The 21,144-nt window shown below is 35.5% G+C and overlaps 1 protein-coding gene across 1 annotated transcript in view; it reads left to right on the top strand.

Moving 5' to 3' along the window:
• Nucleotides 1-2,166: 2,166 nt before the first annotated feature.
• Nucleotides 2,167-21,144, top strand: part of LOC149578572 (Flavin containing amine oxidoreductase family) — a 238,478-nt gene continuing 219,500 nt past the window's right edge. The window contains exon 1 of the mRNA XM_089829938.1: nt 2,167-3,036. Coding sequence (XP_089686064.1) covers nt 2,632-3,036 — 405 coding nt within the window. The 5' untranslated portion in view covers nt 2,167-2,631. The remainder of the gene's footprint in view (nt 3,037-21,144) is intronic.

The following is a 21,144-nucleotide window of genomic DNA, read 5'->3' as shown; positions in this document are numbered from 1 at the left end:
TTACCTTTGGTCTGATGGGAAAGGGAACAAAAAGATTCATTCAGTTAAATGGGAGTGGTGCAATGTTGACAAACTCCTTGGGGAATTAGGGCTTAAGGACCTCAAACTTAGTGGTCTTGCTTTGGCCTCCAAATGGATCTTTCATGCCTTGGAAGGAGATGATCCATGGAAAATTTTGATTAGAAATAATATTGAAGGGGCTACCCCAAGAAAGCCAGATTCAGGAAAAATCTTCCTCTAAGTGGTTTGATTTGTGGTGATTTTCCTATCATGGTTCAAGATTCAGTTATATTCAAGTCCATTTGGAAAGCCTGGAACAATGTTAGGCAATTGATTAAGAACAAATTTTTTCATTATGACAAGATTCTCCATGGCGAAAGATCCATTTGGTGGAACCTTAACCTGGGTAATAAACCCCTTGCTCTTACTCAAGGATGCTCTACCATGCATTGGGCTACCTGTGGGATCAAACAATTTATTGATATTTTTGAAAATGATAAACTTATCCTATGGGAGGAGTTAAAAAGTAAATTTAACCTGCCTAACTCTCAGAAGAAAACCTATAATATGATTATCAAAGCTAGTAAGGACATTCCCACTATGTTAATTCCAACAGCTATCTAAAAGTTAAATGGCTGGATGGGACCATCATCACCAAGTTGAAAGCTAAGAATATTTATTCTATTATTAATCATAGTGAATCTATTATCAATCACGTTAATAAAATATGGTACACTAATCTGAATGTTTCCTCATGGAAGAAATTATTTGATAAGCTATGGAAAAGTTCAATTGAACCTAAAATTAAATGTTTTAAATGGCTTCTTATTCTGGATAAGCTTCCTATTAGGAACAATTTCTTTGATATTAATTATTGCAGCATTTGCAGAACCCTAGAAACATGAAGACATATATTCTTTGATTGCAACTTTGCTAAAGAGGTTTGGTTGATGTTTGGTATCTCTATCCCTTCTAATTTGAACATTTTTGAAATTATTACTAGTTTTATTATGAATGCTAAAAATGATACTAACATGTTTTGGAACATTATCTCATCTAACATTTTGTGGCAAATTTGGAAATGTAGAAATGAGGAAAGGTTTCAAAACATTCCCAGATTGCTTACTGAGTCTTTTCAAAGTCTCACCCATTAAATTTTTTTCTCGCAGGTTCAAAATACTATGAAAGTTGACAAAGCTAAATTCAAAAGGCTCCTTAAAAATAGTCATGCCACTTTTTTCGCCAACGAGGTGAAGAATGGGTACTTCTGGAAACTACACATGGACAACATTCAGACTTTCAATCACACTATTAACCTTCTCAGCAAGGAAATCAAAAGAAATAACCATAGTACTACCGGGGAAATGATCTATATGCTTAAATAGATCCAGGAATAGAAAACAATAGTTTGGATGGAAGGCTCTTTAGGCTGGACTGCCTGGGTTGATACTTTTGAAGATTTACTCCACTAACTATTGGGATTGTCTCTCTTTTTGGGTTCTTTGTAATGATTAGTTGGTTATCTCTGGTGTGAGGCTAGGCCTCTTGTGATCTTGTTTTGATACTCTGCAATTCCTTTTTGTAACTTTGAACTCCTTATATTTAATATAAAAATAGTATTTCTTAAACTAATATATAATATACAGAAGATATCTTTTTAGTATTTTTAATTGAATGACAAATATTATATTATAAAAAATATAATATTAAAATATAAAAAATTTAAACTAAATCATTTACATTAAAAATATTAAACATTAATCAATCATTGTGATATTAATATCAGGGTTTAACTATGCAATATTGATATCACACAGTTAAATCCTGATATTAATATCACAATTTGACTAGCTGTGGAAATTATCTCCTACTTATCTATTAATGAATCATATTCACCTTAATAAAAATTAATTCTTAAAAATTGTTATTTACAATCTATTCGACCAATATAAGAGCTAAATGAATTCAACGAATCAAATCTTAAGAAAATAATTTCTTAAAATTGTATTGTTAACAATCATGCATCATAAAAAAAATTTAAAATCAATTAATTTTTAAGCCTAGAAACCAAGAAAAATTTAATCACTAAATCAAGCATAAAATCTTAAGTGTGAGGATGGTAGTTGACAAGTACTAATAAAATGACGTATCTTGAAAATTATTACCATCTGCCATCGACTTAGAGCTTATACGAAAATCATTTAATCGAAAATTTGATTAAAATTTCTAGTGAGGTTGTCTAAACGAAATTGTAAAGAAATTACAGAGACACATGATGCCTCTTAGCAATCATGAAATGGAAAATAAGTTAAAACTTCTGTTAAAATGAGGTTAGTTGGACCATGTGGTTTGTGCACTTACCAACAGATTATCATTGAATTTGCGGTGTAAATACTTGTCTAGTTTTATGCACTTGCAACATCTACGATTTTAAATTTGATCGAGGAATAGATGATTCAAGATCTTTGATTCGTGGGTTAAATTTTGTTTCTGATAGAAGGGGATTTTTGTTGGAAGAAATAGACAATATATTTGTCGTTGATGGGGAGATTTTGTGGCTGAGAAACTTACGACTGCAGAACTTATGTAATTGACATTAGAGTGCAGTGAATTCTTACTTGCAGTTAAGCCATGGAAGCTGTGTACAGAGCTTCACGTTTTCCCAATTATCCACTAAAAATTGTGAACGTCCCTTCGCAAAGGAGAAATGGTATCAATGCATGTATGCGAAGGCGACGAGGCACAGGGAGGGGGCCTCTGCGAGTGGTGGCGAAGGAAGCGACGATGGTCCCTTCTCCTCCAAAGGAAGGAAACAACAATGCTATGTACGACTGCGTGGTAGTGGGCGGTGGCATTTCTGGACTCACCACTGCTCACGCCCTTTCCTCCAAACACTCTTCTCACGTCAAGCAATTGCTGGTTACAGAGGCCAGTGACCGTGTGGGCGGCAGCATCATCACAGTGGAGAAAGATGGATACCTTTGGGATGAAGGCCCCAACAGTTTCCAACCCTCTGATTCCATGCTTACCTTATTGGTGCGTTGAGATGATTTTTCATTTACAAACAAGCAGTCTTATATTATGCATTTGCCCCCAAAGTCCCCATGTGGCTCGTTTTCTCCCAATATTATGTGATTTTTTTGGTTTTCAGCTGCACAATCACAACATTATTGGGTTTTTCAGTGAAGAAGTGTAAATTATATTATTTTAGAAGAGAATCAAATAAATGATAGTAATGATCAGTTTATAGATTGCCGTGTGTGATGAACTTTGTAGAAAAAATATGAGAAATTTATATTGAAGATGATGCGCTTGAACTATTTTGAAGTGATCAGCACTTTGAATACAAGGAAGGGTGCAGCAGAGAATTGATGAATGTTCAATACTATGTGATGCTTGTGTATTATAAAAATTATGTTTCATTGGGATTATGGGACATGCATGTGAGGATTGATGTCCAGAGGGGGATTTGAAATTTGGAAGTTCGAGAGCATACCCGGATGATAAGGCACTTAATATACAAATGGGTTGCAATGATGAGAACTTTGATTATATTTAGGTAACTATAGATTGATGTGCAATAGTTCAGAGGGGGATTTGAAATTTGGAAGTTCAACGTCATACCTTTATGAGGGTGACGAGACAATATACAAATGGAGTGCAATGATGAAAACTTATATTATATCCAGGTAACTAGAATTAGGAGCAGCTTGAAGAAGGCTCACTAGCCTGAAAACTGCTTTTCAAAGAACGGATTTTACATAATGTATTTCCTACTATGTTTTTATTCAGTTTAATGTTGTAACATTAGGAAGGGGTGCTGGAATATATGCTCCAAAATAATTGTAAGATGTGTCAGTTTTGGTTATTAATCTTCACTTTGCTTTTAAATAGATCTAGTTAGTTGTCAATACTATGAGGTTAGTTCGTTGGCAATACTTTGATTTTGCTGTCAAGTGAGCTAGCATTATTATGCAAACTTTGTTGGGTCTGTGAACTCTGATACCTAAACAAATATTAATACATATTTATCCATGTAACAGGCCCAACAACCTTCCTATAATTATGTTAAATTTGACATTAAAAAGTATTACCAGGGATTGACAGTTACCCGGATATTTATTGTCAACTAATTACACCCAATTGGGAGCAAATTGGTGATTATTAACAAGGATTGACACACCTGACAGTTATGCTGGAGCTTATATTCCAACATATATCACACTAACAGAGTGGAATTCTATCTTAAAAGTTAAGAAAAGATGAAACCTTACGTAATTTAAAGCAAAAAAATCACAACAATCAAAGTACTAAGCAGTGAGATAAATTTAATGGGATAAATTGATGGACCATTATTACAAGGTCTGGGAGGCTGTGAAGAATACGATTCTCCTTTATTTTGTTCTTCATCAGGTTGTGTACCATACAGAGAGAGATTCAATCAAAGGACCTTGCTTGTTTGGCCAATTCAAGGTGCCCTTTGTCACGTGGCTGAGATATAGCAGAAAATACGCGTGTCCCTTGGGAGCATCCACATCCTTTGTCTCAAGGACAAACATGTAAGCCATGAGAATAATGCTCAGTATATCATTTTGATTGTGGTCACATTTGGAGGAGATAGGCCATTACATAAGAAGGTGAAGTTGGCATATGTGCAATAGTAAAAGGAGCATTTTTCCAATGCTTAGTATGTCTCTACAAATGTGCAACTTTTAGGTTAACATTATTATCTTGAACATGAATTTTCAACAGAACATTAGAATGAATTAGACTTAGCAAAGAAGGAAAAATGAGAGTCAACAAAAGCTGTTAAAAGAAGGGCCAAGTTTCAATCTTTCCAAAGGTTGAAGCAAAGCTCTTCTTCAAAAGCATGCCGAATTCGGGTGAACTTGGGTAATATTTGTTGTCGATCACCCTGAAGAATCACTTGTGAAAGACGTACTCAAGTCTAAAAGGCTTGAATAAATCATATATCTAAATTGAAGTGGCCTGAGCCCATGGGCAAGACAAGAAGAGTGTTTGAGTGTTTCTAGATGACCACAAAAAGGAAAAGGGGGATCAATAACACTTAGATGGTTTAAATTGTGAACCAATGGTAAGACCTTGGTAAAGAATACACCTAGCAAAGTGAGCAAGCTTACATTTCAAAATGGCTGACCTGACTACAGAAATTTTCATTTTCAAACAGGAGTTGTTGATTGCAAACCCCTTTTCTGATTAAGTTTTTGAACTATAGGCAGATGTGAAAATAGCTATGAACAGTTTTTACAAGACTTGTAAATGCAGAAAGGGGTATCAAGATAGTATTTTCAATCCTTTGCTGGGGTCTACTGCATCTAACTTCAATCTTGTGAAGCATCTCTAGAGGAACTGGCTTTAGGGCAATATGCTCATTTTCTGGTGGATCTAGAAAAGAGTTCTAAGATGGACTGAATCCTTGACTCAACATTAATATGAAAGAACTTGAAATCTTGATTGGAAATCTTGTATGTCACCTTGGCTTTAGGCACTTCTGGTGAATCTTGAAAGTAGGTCTAGAATGGATCTAATCCGAATGTTCTAAAGCATTTGTAGAGAAAACCAACTCAACAATGGTATGAAAAGACTTAGGTCTTGATTGGAAAGCTTATATGTCACCCTAGCTTTAGGACAATGTAGCCAATTTTTGTTGGATCTAGAAAAGAGGTCTAAAATGGATCAAATCTTCACTGAAGGTTGATTCTAGCAAGTGAATACAATAGAATACTAAAGAGAATGTTGGTTGGTAGAAATCCCATTTCTAAATCCATTGCCATTTTAGAATAGCTAGGTTAAATAGTTTTGTAAGCTTTTTGTATGCTTATCATAACAAAAGTGCCCTGAATTTGCAGACACTTCTTCATAATGAGAATGGATTGACAACTCAACACTTTCCAAGCCTATCTTTCATGAGATACCTTAGAAGAAATGTAGTACTCTTGGAAGCCTTTTTAGGCTTCATTTCCTTTTAAGTGTTTTGACAATTCATTTAATCCATAGAAAAAACCCTTGATAATGGGTATCAAGAAGACCAAGCCCTCTAGAGTCGCAAAGAAGACAACAACAATCCCAAGTGACTTTGCGAGAGCCTTTTCTCCTCTCAATTGAAGTCCATAAGAGATTCCTTAATAGCCCTTTCTCATGTGTCGATGGTAGGAAGCCATTGAAGGAGCCAAATAAGAAGAGTATTAAACATGGGTGTACATAGGCATCTTTAAAATAACTTGGAGTTTTCTAGTGGCAGGGAGGTTTGCCTGACTAATAATGCGATCCCTTTTCAACACGAGCAATAATAAATTGCTATAGAGAAGAAGAAGAATATTGAAAGCAATAAGGAGTCCTAGAAACCTAAACGTCTCACCATGATCAGTCCATTTCCAACCAAAGACATTGAGCCAAGGAAGCTTGGTTAGGAAAGACTGATGATAGCAGTGGGTTTTGCTTTTCTACCATTGTATGCTTGATCTTGCAGCTAAACACAAAATGTTGAGACATTGCAAAGATTGTTTGACATTGTCCTCTTCTTGCAAGCAAGTAGAAAATAAATCATTTTCATAGTGACCACTGATGATTTGTTGGTTGATATTGGAAAGGAAACCAGTTGAAGCCTTTATTGTGAGCACACAAAGAGTAGGGGCATGCTAAGTTACATGTTATCTTACAAGTGTGGGTATAGGTATGGTTTGGCTGTTTATTATTTATGATTGCAATTATAAATTAATTTAATACAAAAATAGTGTTCATAATCCCAACAAAAAGAATATTTAGATGCCTTGTATTCATAATATGCAAAAATAGAAATTCTCACAAATTGATGATTTAATCATTTGTCAAATCAAAATGTTATTACACCCTGAAAATTCAAAATTTACAATCAATATTTAGTAGTCTTCATATTATTCTTCATCAAAATCATCAAAATCAACATTTGAATTTCATTTGAACCATAGTCAATTGGAGTGCCTCTCCCACTAGCTATGTCATGTGTTGAAGGTGCATCATCAGTAGAGACTTTGGCAAGTTGTGCAACTGCAGTTTTTAAATCAGTACACTAGGACTTAGATCCCAATTCTTTCTCACACTCACATTCTATTCAGATGTCTTATGTGCCAATACACGATGGTTACAATGTACATTAGGTCACGTCCTTTGCTGTTTTTTGCCCTCAAATATTTGCTCTTAACTGAGTAGATGGAGGAGTATGTTCTCCAATTCTGCTCAACTGAAGAACTTGTAAACTTTTGAATTTGCACACAACATATAATATTTAATTTTTTCGACACGAAACATAAATTTTAAAATATACTATCTATTAACATAATGACAAACAAGAAAAAATTAAAAATAAAAAGATACGCACTCGAGAGAGAATTTTAATGCAAGAGTCTGCAAATATATAAAGCCTGCAAATAAATAAAGCCTTACCTATGTATGCACAACCACTCTTGAGCATCTTTCCTATATTTACCTTTCAGAGCAGCAACATCATGATTGCTGATATGAAGTGGCCAACCTTACTCAAGACAACGCTTTGTATATTTTCATCTAGAAATATTCTTTTAAATGCAGCCTCGTAGCCAGTGGCAACCTCCTCACCTTTATATGGTGGCACCCTCCACAAAAAGGAAACTATCTCTTTACCATGATACTTTAGCAGCAAAGGAACTGCTAAGCTATGGAAATGTGCGGTCATCTTGTTCCATCGGTCAATGATAATCTTTTTCACACTTGTCAAAATTGTTTCTGTTGACCCAACTTACTTGGCTTTTATTATTTTTATTATTGTCTCAACTATGGAGTCCATGCATCATAAATTCCACCCAAAGATGGGTGATCTATATCAGCATATTTAATCATGCTAACGATGAGCCTAGTGAAACTCTAAAATATATTGTACACAAGCCCACCGTTCATCATCTATGATCGATGCTTTTACTTTTTGGGCTCTTTTTGTGCTTGACCTCCATACACTCCATAGGCTGTTGATAACCATAGAACTCAATCCCTCTTGAACTTTCACAAGTTGTCTTAACATGGTGCGAAATGCTAATTGAGTTTTGGCAACCTAACATGGTGTTAAAAAAATGTCAAATATCAACATTTAAAAATAAAACCTGAAAAACGTTTTAAATTTGTGAAATTACTTTCAACAACTCCAACTTGGAGGTATCAAATATGCCTTGTGACATATGATGATTATTCAGAAACATTGTGGATCTGCTTGCTCTCCTTGTATATTTTTTGATTCACTCAATTTGGTTACCAATTGTTTGCAATGTCAAATTGTGTGAGTACACCTGCATGGTGCTCAACAAATGTGACCCCATGTACCCTCCACTATAGATTTAGTTGCCTTACAATTTTTAGCATTGTCCATTAGATCTTGGACAACATGTTCAAAGCCCACCATTTCAATAGTCTATGAGAATGTCGACAATTGAAGTTGAAACTTTCACTTGCCTCTCACAATCCATTGTCTTAAAAAACATTACTCCTTCAAGGGAGACTGTATTAATCAATGGTCTAATTGTGCAATCTTTTCATCCATTATAAATGATGAACACACATGTTCCTAGCCATGCATCCTTCATTTCTTTAATTAATGCTTCCGTTGAAGCTTTCTCCTTCACATTTAAGGCGCACACCCTTTCATACCTGGGATTAATATGATGAGAAGGTGTCTTGGAAAGGGTTATCACCATATCCCATCAATATGGCAATCTAATGAGGCAAGCCAATTGCCATTAATACAATGAGTAATTCTTTGATTCACAATCTCCCTCTCTTTATTCTTCAAGGCCTTCAAAACATTCTCATGTACAAAGGGTGGTGCCATTATCCTAAAAGGATGTGGGCCAGCTGGTTGTGGCAAGCCACGTTTTACAAGCTTTTCTTGGAAAGAGGATGTGCAAGTGTCCTTGATTTATTACTTGCCATGTAGGCATCCTCTTGCTCTTTATTGTATGAGTTGATGCTTTGACAATCCGTCTTTGTTCGATCTAGGATAAACTTTTATTCCCTATAAAGGAATAGTGCATAATCGAGCTTTTGCTAGAGAGTATGAGTTTTTATATTGTTTTGCATGATGACTACGATGTCAAATATAACACCTACCACCAAGAAGTTGATCAATCATTCATGTATGTTGGCAAAGAGGTAATGATAAATTAAATTTAAATGAACTCTTTGTATGAGACAACTGAATTGAAAGTACCAACCATTTTGTATGAACCCTAAACAAAAATCATAACAAATTAATGACAGTACAACTTTTTTCTTTTTCAAAACTAGCATTATAACCTCTTTTTTTTTAAGGCAAAAGTGGACGAGCCACTATGTATTTATATCATAGTTTTAAAAAATGGTGATATACCCAATATGAACTACATATTTGGCACGATACACTCGACCACCTGAAACGCCCACGAAATACATAGTGGCACGATATACTTGGCAATCACAAGATTTTGGATCCGCAAGGGTATTCCCTTCAATGCTTTATGTAGTTCATATTGGGATCAAGTGGTAACTTCAATTTGTTTGTTTGGTAAGGGGTTCAAGCCCCCAACTCCCTATGAGGTCAATGGGCCGTTGTTAGATGGCGCGGTAAGAAACATTCATCAGCTTGTGGAAGAGCAAAGAAAAGTTTGGGAACAGAACAGTTGCACTATTATATCTGATGGGTGGACAAATGGCAGTAATAGGGCGCTCATCAACTTTATAATTCCTTCAGGGGGGTAGTTGGTATTTCTAAAATCAGTTGATGCCTTTGATCAAGTAAAAAATACAAAAAAATTGTGTAACATGTTGGATGAGGTGGTAATAGAAGTGGGAGTGGCTAATGTCATCTAGATTGTGATTGATAATGCAGCTGTGTATATGGCAACTGGTAGACATTTGATGGAGAGACATCCTACATTATTTTGGAGCCCTTGTGTTGCCCATTGTCTTGACTTGCTTCTTGAGGATCTAGGGAAACTGAGTTGGGTGGAGAAGGTGGTTGAAGATGGAAGGAATATTGCAAAGTAAATCTAAAATCATACATGGGTCTTGAGTCTTATGAGATAGCACACTAGTGGTAAGGATCTTTTACGAGTAGGGGTCACACACTTTGCTACTAATTTTCTAAACTTGCAAAGCATATCTAAGACATTGTTAGACCTCAGGTGCATTTTTCTTGATAAGAAATGGTTAGAAAGTCCTTATGCCAGAAAGCCTAAAGAAGAGAAGATTGTGAGGATTGTGTTTGATGCTAGCTTTGAAAAGCTAATGGAGGAGACCCTCAAAGTAAGTTTTCAAGTCTTCATTGATGATTTAGTATTTAATTTTGAATATTTTCATTGGCTGATTTTGTATGTTTTATTATGTCCAGGTGTCAGAACTGTTGGTGAAGGTTCTAGAAATTGTGGATGGGGATAAAAACCCCATGGGGTTTCTATATGAGGCCATGACTAGGGTAAAAGAGGCCATTCAACACTTGTATAGGTCAAATGAGACCAAATATAGACCCATATGGAACATCATTGATCGTAGGTGGAACTGACAACTCCACCAACACATTCATGCAGTTGCCTACTTCTTGAACCCCAATTACTATTTCTCCAACACTTTTCAAGCATATGCAAAGGTTCAAATTGGCTTAGACACATGTATTCGAAGATTGGTTGTTGATATGGACCTCCGAGACCTCATACTTGACAAGTTGTAGAGCCACAAGAGGGAAGAGGGGGCATTGTTTTCTTCTCCTGATTGCAAATGTAGGAGATACACCTTGCAACTAGGTAAAAAAGAACATGTGTCTAGTTTTATCATACCATTTATTTCACTCGTGAAGTTTATTGGAAGTTTTACCACATCATAAATGATTTTTTTAATCCTTGCAGATCTGTGATGGGCAGATTATGGTGCCACAACGCCTAATCTTCAACAGCTTGCATTTGAATTGATCACAACCTTGTAGTGCTTCTGGCTGCGAGAGAAATTGGAGTACTTTTCAGAACATACACATAAAGAAACGTAATAGGTTGACTCAAAAGCGGCTGAATGATTTGGTTTATGTGAAGGATAACCTTCTCTTGCACGAGAAGGTGAAAGGGCAAGCTTCATATGAAGCACTAGACTTGGATGATATTGATCCATATTCAGCAGATTGGATTGCTCCTCCTGACGGTGAGGATGCAGATGCAGATGTGGTTGACCCTTTATTAACAGATGAGCAACTAGTTGAGTTTGAGAGAGAAGTAGATGACTGGGATGCAGATGTGGCAGCACATGAGGAGGAACGTGAGCTTGGTCATCCATCAGAGGCTTCTGTCAAGCGTGAGGTACCTATTAGGGCACTTGTTGAGGATGTTGCCACAACAACTACTTCTACACCACCCACCCAGCAACAATGATCTCTTTTGAGTTTTACTTGTAGATGCAGTTTATGATTGTTAGTTTTAGTTTTCATTGATACTGAAACTTGAACTTAATATGTATTTAGAAGTAGTAGTTTCATGAAGTTTGACTTCTATATGTATTGAACTTATTTATATTCAGATGTTGTACTTGTTTTTTGGTATATGATTCTAGCACTATGTTAATCTACTAAGTTCTACTTGCTACAAACAAGGTTGCATGGGTACTCGTACTCACAACCCTGGTACTCATACCCACGTACCCAAGTACTGGGTACATGTATCCCACGTACCCGGTACTCGGTGGAGAGCATCATAGCTAAGGACCTTGATTAAGATTCTGATTTTTATTTTTGGTTTTTTATTTTTGTATTAGCTTGTTGTTTATCAAACTTAATTCAATCCCAAATCAGTTTGAAACTTTGATACTCATTAACAATAAACTTTATCACTGTTCAAGTCATAAGTTTATCATTTGCAATATGTCATTGTCATATGATTTAGAATCTTCTTGTTCATGTTTAAAGTCTGCCTTCTTTGTTATGCATCTAAGCGTTTATCATGTATTATTATTTCAAACATATAGCAAATCTGAAACTGAAAACAATACATTACATCTGCAAACTTTATCACTGTTCTTGTTTTGAAAAACCATTGTCATGACTCATAATTTCAGTTTTTTTATGAATATAAAAGTATAATTTTTAAATAAGTTTGACATACCCAAGTACCTTCGTCCCCTATTATAAAAAATACTTTAAACATTAAACATTCAGCAATAGCATATATATATAATTTGACTTATGGCTCATATTTTCAAATTTCTTGTTTTGAATTCTCAATGTCACGACTGATGACATATATTTTGATTTTTATATTTTCTATAAAATATTAATTATATAGAAAAAATTAGGCATGCACACGTACCCCAGTCCCCTATTTTGGAAAATATGCGTACCCGTACCCGTTCCCGTACCCAAGTACTTGTGCAACCTTGGCTATGAATCATTGTTTAACTAAAAGCTTTGACTGATATATGGTGGATATCTCAAGTTATTATATATGCTACAAATTTGGTGTGTATGTATGCGTTTCTAAGAATATTTTAAGAAATTGTATATTTTCAAATGTTCGATAAAAGTGCTGATTTATTGCCGAATTTTCCGCTGAGTTTTTGCCGATTCCGAGTTTTTCAATTTTTTTGGGCCAGCCAAGATATTGCTGATATCAAATTTTTAAGCTATGATTTATATTATACATAACCGGATTCAATTAATTTGTAATTTTTCTTTTTCAGAAGTATGCATTATAACCTCTTATTATGCATAATTTGTTTTTTTTTTTTAAATTACAAAAATAAGTTGAAAAACTTTAACAATATTAAAAAAAAGCTATTGAAAACTTTAATAGAGGGAAAATCTACTCAATTTTCATAGTTAAATCTTCTTTGTGCAACTATTCCTCTCTTGTTGGTGTAGGTTTAACTCTATAGTATCCCTTTGCTTTGAATTAAAAACCAATTTTCATACTCAACAATAGTAGCAAGATGTTTTTTCTAGTTTTGGTCTTTTGTGTTTGTTAAATGGGGTGAAAATTTTGTTATGCCCTTACTTTAGAGTGACCAACGAATTTTAGGATATAAGATAAGCTAAATTTATTAATGTCCAACAAGAGACCACCAAGGGTCTAAGGGACAAAATGTACAAAAAGGCCACAACTGATAGTAGGAGCACCAAACGGTGTCCATAGAAAGAACCAACAAGAAAGAAAAGAACAAAACCAGAGAAGACAGCAACTAAATACTCCTCCCAAGCAAGAAGTAGTCCAGAGTTGAAGGATACCGTCTAGGGAAAAGCTGTGCCTTGGACCATGTCAAGGAGCCATTGCAGAGAGGGTGACATTGCTGAGTATGTCCTTTGTGAGGTCTCATAGGTCTGATGTGATTTGACGAAAGTCCGAGAGACCACTTCTTCCCTTAAGTAGAGACTCAAGAGTGAAGAAGGAGGTGATGAACATATCCAAAAGCTGTGTTCTTGAAAACAAAAGCTGCAAAGTGTGATCATGAAGCTGCATGGCCTCCTGCAGATAGAGGGAAAGACACTGCTGATCAGTGTAAATGAAATTAATGCTTATTTAATTTGTTCTTTTATAAAGGAGAGCTTCTTTTATAAGTATGTTGAATATTTTTCTTTTTTGGGGTCCACAAGGTGCAAGAATGCTCGGGTGGTATACTTGGGGCATACCTAGGGTATATTCATCAAGAACCTTGTCTTTCAACTTACTAGTAAGCACCATCTTATTAATGCATGCAATAACACCTGCCATGAACTCCTTATCATCCCTAAATGTATTAGAGAAGTAGAATTTTGGGTTCAAGAAGTAGGCTAAGGCATGTATCAGTTGGTGGAGTTGGTTTGTCCATTTATGATCAATGATGTGCTTAATGATTTCATATTTTCTCCTGTTTATGCCATGTTTTGTGAAATGACCCATTTGGCCCTATCCACGACCTCATAGCTGAAACCCATTGGCATGCCCTCTCCATTCACCATATGAAAGCTAGTCTCACCCCCAACTCTTCAATCCCCTTGTCTCTCAACTCAATAGCATCTTATTAATGCATTCAATGACAACTGCCATGAAATCCTTATCAGCCCTAAATGTATTAGAAAAGTAGAATTTGGGGTTCAAGAAGTAGGTCAAGGCATGTATCGGTTGGTGAAGTTGGTTTGGCCATCTATGATCAATGTGTTGGCTAAATTTTTTGTAAGCTCTAAGACTACAACTTACAAAATTGTAATTTTAGGCAATGTATAGTGAGATAAATCTCTCATCTTAGCAATAGGGGAAGGTCCCTTCTTATTGCAGGAGACTTTAATAGAAACTTAACTGAAATTACAAAATGTGTGGTTCTCTTAATCAATTTCTCTTTTTTCAGGAATGATGTGTGAAGAATTACGATTTCAAAATCAACAAAAGTATCTACTGCTATGATAATATTGGTAGCTTGGTGGTTGATTTAAGAACAACTCCTAAACAACAGTTACAATTAGAATTGATAGATCAAGAACAAGAGCCCAAAGTCTCTTGCAATTAATCTGATTTAAGAAATGCTCAGAACAAATAGTAAGGTGTAAAGTCTCCTACTAACTATCCTTAAATTCAAATAAAACACTCAAAGTCTTCAACTTTCTGTAATTGCACCCACAATTAAAATATACCAATCTCTTTCTTTGAAGCTCGAAGTCTTCAAGCAACTAAACTGTACACTTGAATGATTCACACAAGAGAAGCCAACAAATGAATCCAAGAATGATTTACTAATGTGATGTAAGAATACATCAATTAATCTCAACATTTGCAACACAAAGTTTGGCAAATCTTGTTTCTTTATTTAATTGAGAAATTTTTACTATGAAACACAGAGTCTCCAATAATCTTAATCTCCAAGCATAGCCTTCTTGTCTAAATCAAAAGATGATCATGTACAATGGGCTCTCTCCTCTATATAGGAAATTAGGAGAGAAAAAGGTGGAGAGAAAAGTGAAAACCCTCAACCACCTTGACTTAGTAAAAAATAAACTATCTTTGACTTATTCAATGTCACAAGGCCCCAAGTACTTGCGACATGATTGCATGAAATTGATATACAGGTATATGTAATCCTGTTTTTACAAAGTGCTCATGTTCTACATGCAATTTGTCAATCTTGATTTAATCTAGCAAAGCATGAAAGGAGTGTCTATGGCACTAGGATAGTGCCTTCAAAGGTTGTCAACAAAATCCCCAAAACCTTTGCAGAGACTCATGTACTACTGCTGCATCTGATTCTCTTGTATATTGTCCAATAACAATCACCTTTCGAACTATGCTTGCACTCACAGAGATAATATTTTGCACGCTGTCAATTTATGTTTCAGACTACTCAATGAACCTTTGTAGCTTGTCAGTGCGTCAATCATGCTGAAATCAAAATTACCGACCTCAGGCTGTAGATGTATAAATCTCGTGAGCTCTGTCAAAACATCTTGTTCTTTAGCAAGTTCACCATCTTCAACAATCACTTTGCATGTCAGTTCTTGATAATGTCCACTGACCATGCATTCTTGGTTATCAAGAGGATCTAAGCAATCCCTGCATAACCTGTTTCTTGTTGACTATTAGATGAAAATAATCATAAGTCATCTCTGCAACACTCATAGTAAAATATACATCACTTGGCTCTATTTCGACTCTTTGATCTTGTTTGTTTGTCTTCTTCAACCCTACTTCACATTCCATACTTGTTTTGGCACCAAAGAGCAGATAGAAATGAGAAAAAAGAAAAAAAAGGGCGGGTTTTAATTGTTTTGGCATTTCTAGGTAGCGGCGAGAGTCCTAATGTAGGACTATTGAGTCATGATGTTGGACTTGTGCGAGTCTCAAGGAAAAAATCACAAGTTTTGAAGTAGACTTGCTAAGACTTGGCTTGTGAGTCCATGATGAGTTGACTCTGGTGGCCATGGGATTCATGAGTACGACGAGTCCTAGCAAGTTTTTGGCAATTCTTCCAACTATGCTCACTACAATGCCAATGATAATTCCCACCTCTTGAAGTTGCCCAATCATGGTTATATGTTGCCAAAGAGGTTACATGGCATCAAATTTGAATGAGCTCTCTACTTGTGGTGGCAACTAAACTAGAAACACCAAGCATCTTGTATGAATAACGAAACTGAAAATAATATTTATATTAAAATTCACAACTCTACATTGTGTTAAGGAAAACATGAAAAGAAAGGCATTATAACACCTAGAATATGTATAAAAGGTTCCATTGAAAATATTAGAGAGGATTTTTATTAAAGAAATCATATTAAGAAAAATTGAAAAAATTAGAAGATTATCTCATTTTTGATAGATAAAACTTGTAGGTATAGCTCTCTCTCATTTTGGCACAACTTTGTGTCTCTATCTGCAAAGAAATATCTAGCAATCTTCAACCTTAAAAAATAGTAGGTTGGAGGAATGAAATTTGTTTTCGGCAATTCTGTTTGTAAAATGAGGCAAAAATGTTTGGTTTAAAGGCAAAATAAACTAAGTTATTGGTTCAGGTTCAAGGATGGGTTCGGGTACGAGAATTCGATACGTGGGTACAAAATTATTTTTAAGGGGTTTGGGTATGTGTGTGTTTATATCCATTATATATACAAACAAATAAGAGAAATATACAAAATTGTAAAACTAAAACATTCTAGAGTATGATGCTTGATCATTGATCAACACTAAATGCCAAAGATATACCTTAAAAATTTAAATACTTGATCATTGATCTATATTCATGATTTTAATGAAAATCATTACATTGAATTACTCTATAGAAAAACGAAAATATAGTTCTTGAAACATGATTCAATGTTCAATGTTCATCAATCATTACAGGGGTTATCAAAAAAATTATCTATGTAATTTTCAGCAGTTACATATTAGGGTGTTTTAGGGTTAAGAAAAAAAATATAATTAAAAAATTATTTTTAACTCAAGTTTGGGTCTATTTTTTTAGTTATGGGCCATTGGTTCTATCTAGTTTTGCCAGGTTACCCAGTAGGTGCACACCCAACAATGTGGGTGTGCACGGGTTTGCACACTTGTCAATCCATGTGCACGCATAGGTGCACAACCAACACAAACCTACAAGCAAGCTTGTATCAGGTTTGCACTCGAACTTAGTTCAAGGGCTCAAGGTGTGAACCTAGTAACGTAGAAAATAAGTGAATAAAAATCGCTATGTGGAAAAATAGTATTAGCAAATGGTTTTTTGTCTTAATTTTTTTTTACGAAAAATTCACTTTCGATGTTTTAACTTTTTGGTTTCACATGGGTTTGCATGGGCCCTCCCTGGTAGAGACTGAATTGGCTCATTGACTCCTAACAGGGTCCCCCCTATAACAGAGTATTGTTTGGTTCTATCACCCCAAGGGAACTCTAGAACATTGTGGCCCAGCAAGGTACAAAAGGTGTAATGTCCCCATATTTGAGTTGCATTAGAGTGATGGATTTAGCCTATCATTGGGTCCTTGTAGGCTATACCGGTGTTTAGAGGACCTTGTTGTGTTATTTGGCTGCATTTTGAGGCCAATTGTGAGTTTTGGCTCCATTTTGAGGGACTTATTATTTATAGTAAGTTAACTGATGATTCCAATGAGCTTAGATGATTTAGAGGAATTATATGATGCTTTTAGGTGTTATTTTTGGCTTTTGGTTTGGGATCCAAGAATCTTGGAGGAAGCGTCTATTTTTAGTGAGGCACCTTGTCAAGTTCATTCATCATCTTTTGTCATGAGCCTTAATTGGACACTATATTTTACCATGTACAATGAATTAGACTAAATAATAAATTAAACAAATAAATATATTATAGATATAGATCAGTAATCTAACATGATCTATGGTGCTTATCAATCTATAATATACAGATTTAGTATTAATACCAAATAATGGAATAACCCAATATAAATATTGTTTATCCACAAATAAGGATGAGTTTATAAACACATGAATTAACTACAAAAATAAGATAAACAAATCAGTAAATAAACATGCATTTATAAATCGCATCGGGTGCCATGTTGGGTAACATGTCAAAAGACACGATCCCTGATAGAGCATACAAGAAGTAGTTAAGCAAGGATAGAGCCTTGAATAAACACCTTGCGCCCTCACCCCCTCCCCCCCCACCCCCAAAATTGAGAGGCAAAAAAAAGACACAATTGACAAAAAGGGCGGACATATTAAAAAGTAGGGAGACCACTTAATGGCTTGACCTGTCAATGTATTGCTTATTATGTGGAAAGGAAAGCAATTTATAAACTTGTTAAAGACCCACACATGGGAAAAAGGACAGAAATGAATACTTGGCACAAGATCCTTGTGTAAGAGGACTATACGGAAAAGGACAAAAAAATCAAAAGCAAAGCATGTTAGGGTATTTGGAAATAAAGTTTACCTATCCCATGGACTTTGCTAAAGGGGCCGAAATTATAGGAGGGCCAAAAATTATAGGAGGTAAGAAATGAAAGGAATTACCAAACAAGATATTCATAACATTAGAAGTTATGGAATAAGGTAAGGTGGTATATATTACTAATTAGTGATTTTACTAAAGTATTATGTTTATGTCTATCATTTCTAGTAAGATGAATGTGTATATAACATTAAATAAATATTGTATATCAAGTTTTAATATATAATAAGTTGTTGAATTGATAAATAATAATTGATATAAAATAACTAAGAAATATGTTGTGGACTTTATATATCATATATATGGGATTATAGGTGATAATAAATACTTCTGTAATAACAATTATATTTATACAAAGTGTAATTGTAAAGGAATTAGAATATTTAATGTCAAATCCTCCCTTCTCTCACTATAGTCATAGGAGTTGATAGTTGATGTTGTATAGGGAAAGGCAGAGTAAATCCAGAGAGTATACTGGTGTCAAGTGCCCCACGACAAGTATATCCACACTCTCTTTAGGGTGAGTTTAGTAGGGAAGTAAGGAATCAAGGCTTAAACATTTTAATTACCAAATACATTATGAATTATGTACGATTTCCTTAAGTTGAATTAGTTGATCATGAAGTAATGAGTGTTAAACATTGGTTATGGCCAGCCTCAGAGCAGGGGTCATTACATCTTTCTTCATTAGGATTGCTCATGTGCTGTTAGATTTAGATTCTGATGCTTCTTCAGTCATTTTTGCAAGATGGGTGAATTATGATTATTATTTAATTAATTCACCAAGGGTGCTAATTTTGCAAGTATAGAATATTGGTCACCTTAGTGTCATAGCTTGTTGGAACTAGGCTAATTTTAAAAAAATCTTGGGCATAAGAAACAATAACCTTGTGTGTTAGAGTATCATGATATTGATGAAAATGTCATTTTTGGAGGTAAAGAGTGTAGTAACCCCAACAGGTTATAACTACTTCCAACACTAAAAAATCCTCGTACTTCCGTGATTTGACATTTTGGCAAACACTTTTCCAGCAACCCTGATGCCACTGCAATAACCCTTACTTTAAAGGCCACTGAATCACACTTAAACTAAACTGTGGCAATCTGTCAAATACTTGATATGCAACCGTTGAAATGCGAAAAGATGCAACATTTCAGACAATTCATCAAACAAGATAGCTATAATGAATATTAGTGGTACTAACGATGTTCAGGAAAAAACTTATTGTGTTTTGCATTAAGGAACTGGTCTGTTACAAGTTTCATTGAATGAATAACAGTATCTAGATATGTTCAGTCTTTAACTGAATAATAAGAGTAACATCAAGAACCTGGAGTTTTCATAAACGTGACCCCCTGAAATGGTATTTCTCCTTGGCTGCAGTCTTACTGATGAGATTTATTGGTGGATTATAGCCCGCCCAAACTGATGGAAGTGTAATTGCTGAGACACGGGTCTGTGCAGAATTTTTCCAGTTATCATAGCTTGAATTGAATCAAGTTGTTCTAATCCCGAAACTAATACTGTTGTATTTGCGCCACTTGTTTTTAGAATTCACAATCTTTAAAGATGGTGCCCAATTGATGCCACCAATCTGGGTGCCTTGTGAGAACTCCTCAAAATGGTATCCAAATCAGTGAGTCACCCTTAGTCCAGACTGGTTGTTCGACCTTTCCTAGATGCTCCTTCAACTGTAACCTCCGCCTTCTGTAATGCTGATTCCGCAGGCTCTTTCCGTCTGACTCCAAAGATGAAGCGCCTTTACTTCCAATACAAATTGATGATTAGAAACTGCCGTGTGGATTGAGGGATATTCAACCCTGGTCCTGATTGAGATAATTATTATGCGTGAGTTCGAACTATCATTCGTTCTGCCGATAACAAATCCAGACTACGTCCTTTTGCTGTCGCCGTAGATGCAGGATTATACACTGAAAAAGGTCCGATGATATCCCAGGACCGTTGGGAGAAGCCCGAATTAAAAGCGTGGGACTTGACCTCCGTTTTTCGGCTGAGGGTGTGCGGACAGGAGGACAGGTTTCCTTAAAAAGTTTCGTTGATTGTCTCCGATCTGTGCCTACACTTCTCTCGGCTCATACTGCGTTTTTTATAAATTAATATCCGCTCGCGAATGCTATTCCTGTCAGGGGTGAGGATTTCGTTTATGGTATCCACTTGTTCGAAAAATTAACGGAACTGGCCCGAGTGCGATCTCCAGTTCCGCAGGTGTCTTAGGTGCCCTTGATGACAGTAATCTCCATAAACAGGGAACCCGTAATCGAAGATTCCGGATTTCCTAGCTAGGTCGCAAAGGAATTTTCAAGATAGCCGTCAGGTCATTCAATGCCATATTCAGCCTTGCGTAGCAAACTCTCCTCTTGGTGCGAAAAATACCAGGCTGGGAGAATGATCTTCGATAATCTTCAAGACTCTTTGTACAAATTTAAATTGATATTAGTCTCTAGAAGCATTAAATCTGAACAACAGAAATTGGCCTTAAGCCACAGATAATCGCTCTGATGAAATGACTGAATGTCACCTCCAATCTGCAATAATTCAGATGATATTTCACATCCTCAAAATTGCGTACCAATTGAGAGTTATCGTTCTCAATGGCCAGCTATGACAATTGCAGAAACCCTAGGTTCCACAATGCACCTGTGATTAAATCACAATCTGAAATCAAAGAGATAAAACAACTGCTTGATTCGAATGGAGCCCCG

The sequence above is a fragment of the Cupressus sempervirens genome, chromosome 1, assembly GCF_028749045.1.
Source record: "Cupressus sempervirens isolate cs-2001-9-10 chromosome 1, ASM2874904v1, whole genome shotgun sequence".
Classification (NCBI taxonomy): domain Eukaryota; kingdom Viridiplantae; phylum Streptophyta; class Pinopsida; order Cupressales; family Cupressaceae; genus Cupressus; species Cupressus sempervirens.
The sequence above is the reverse complement of the archived record's forward strand: the minus strand, read 5'-3'. Positions and strand labels throughout refer to the sequence as shown.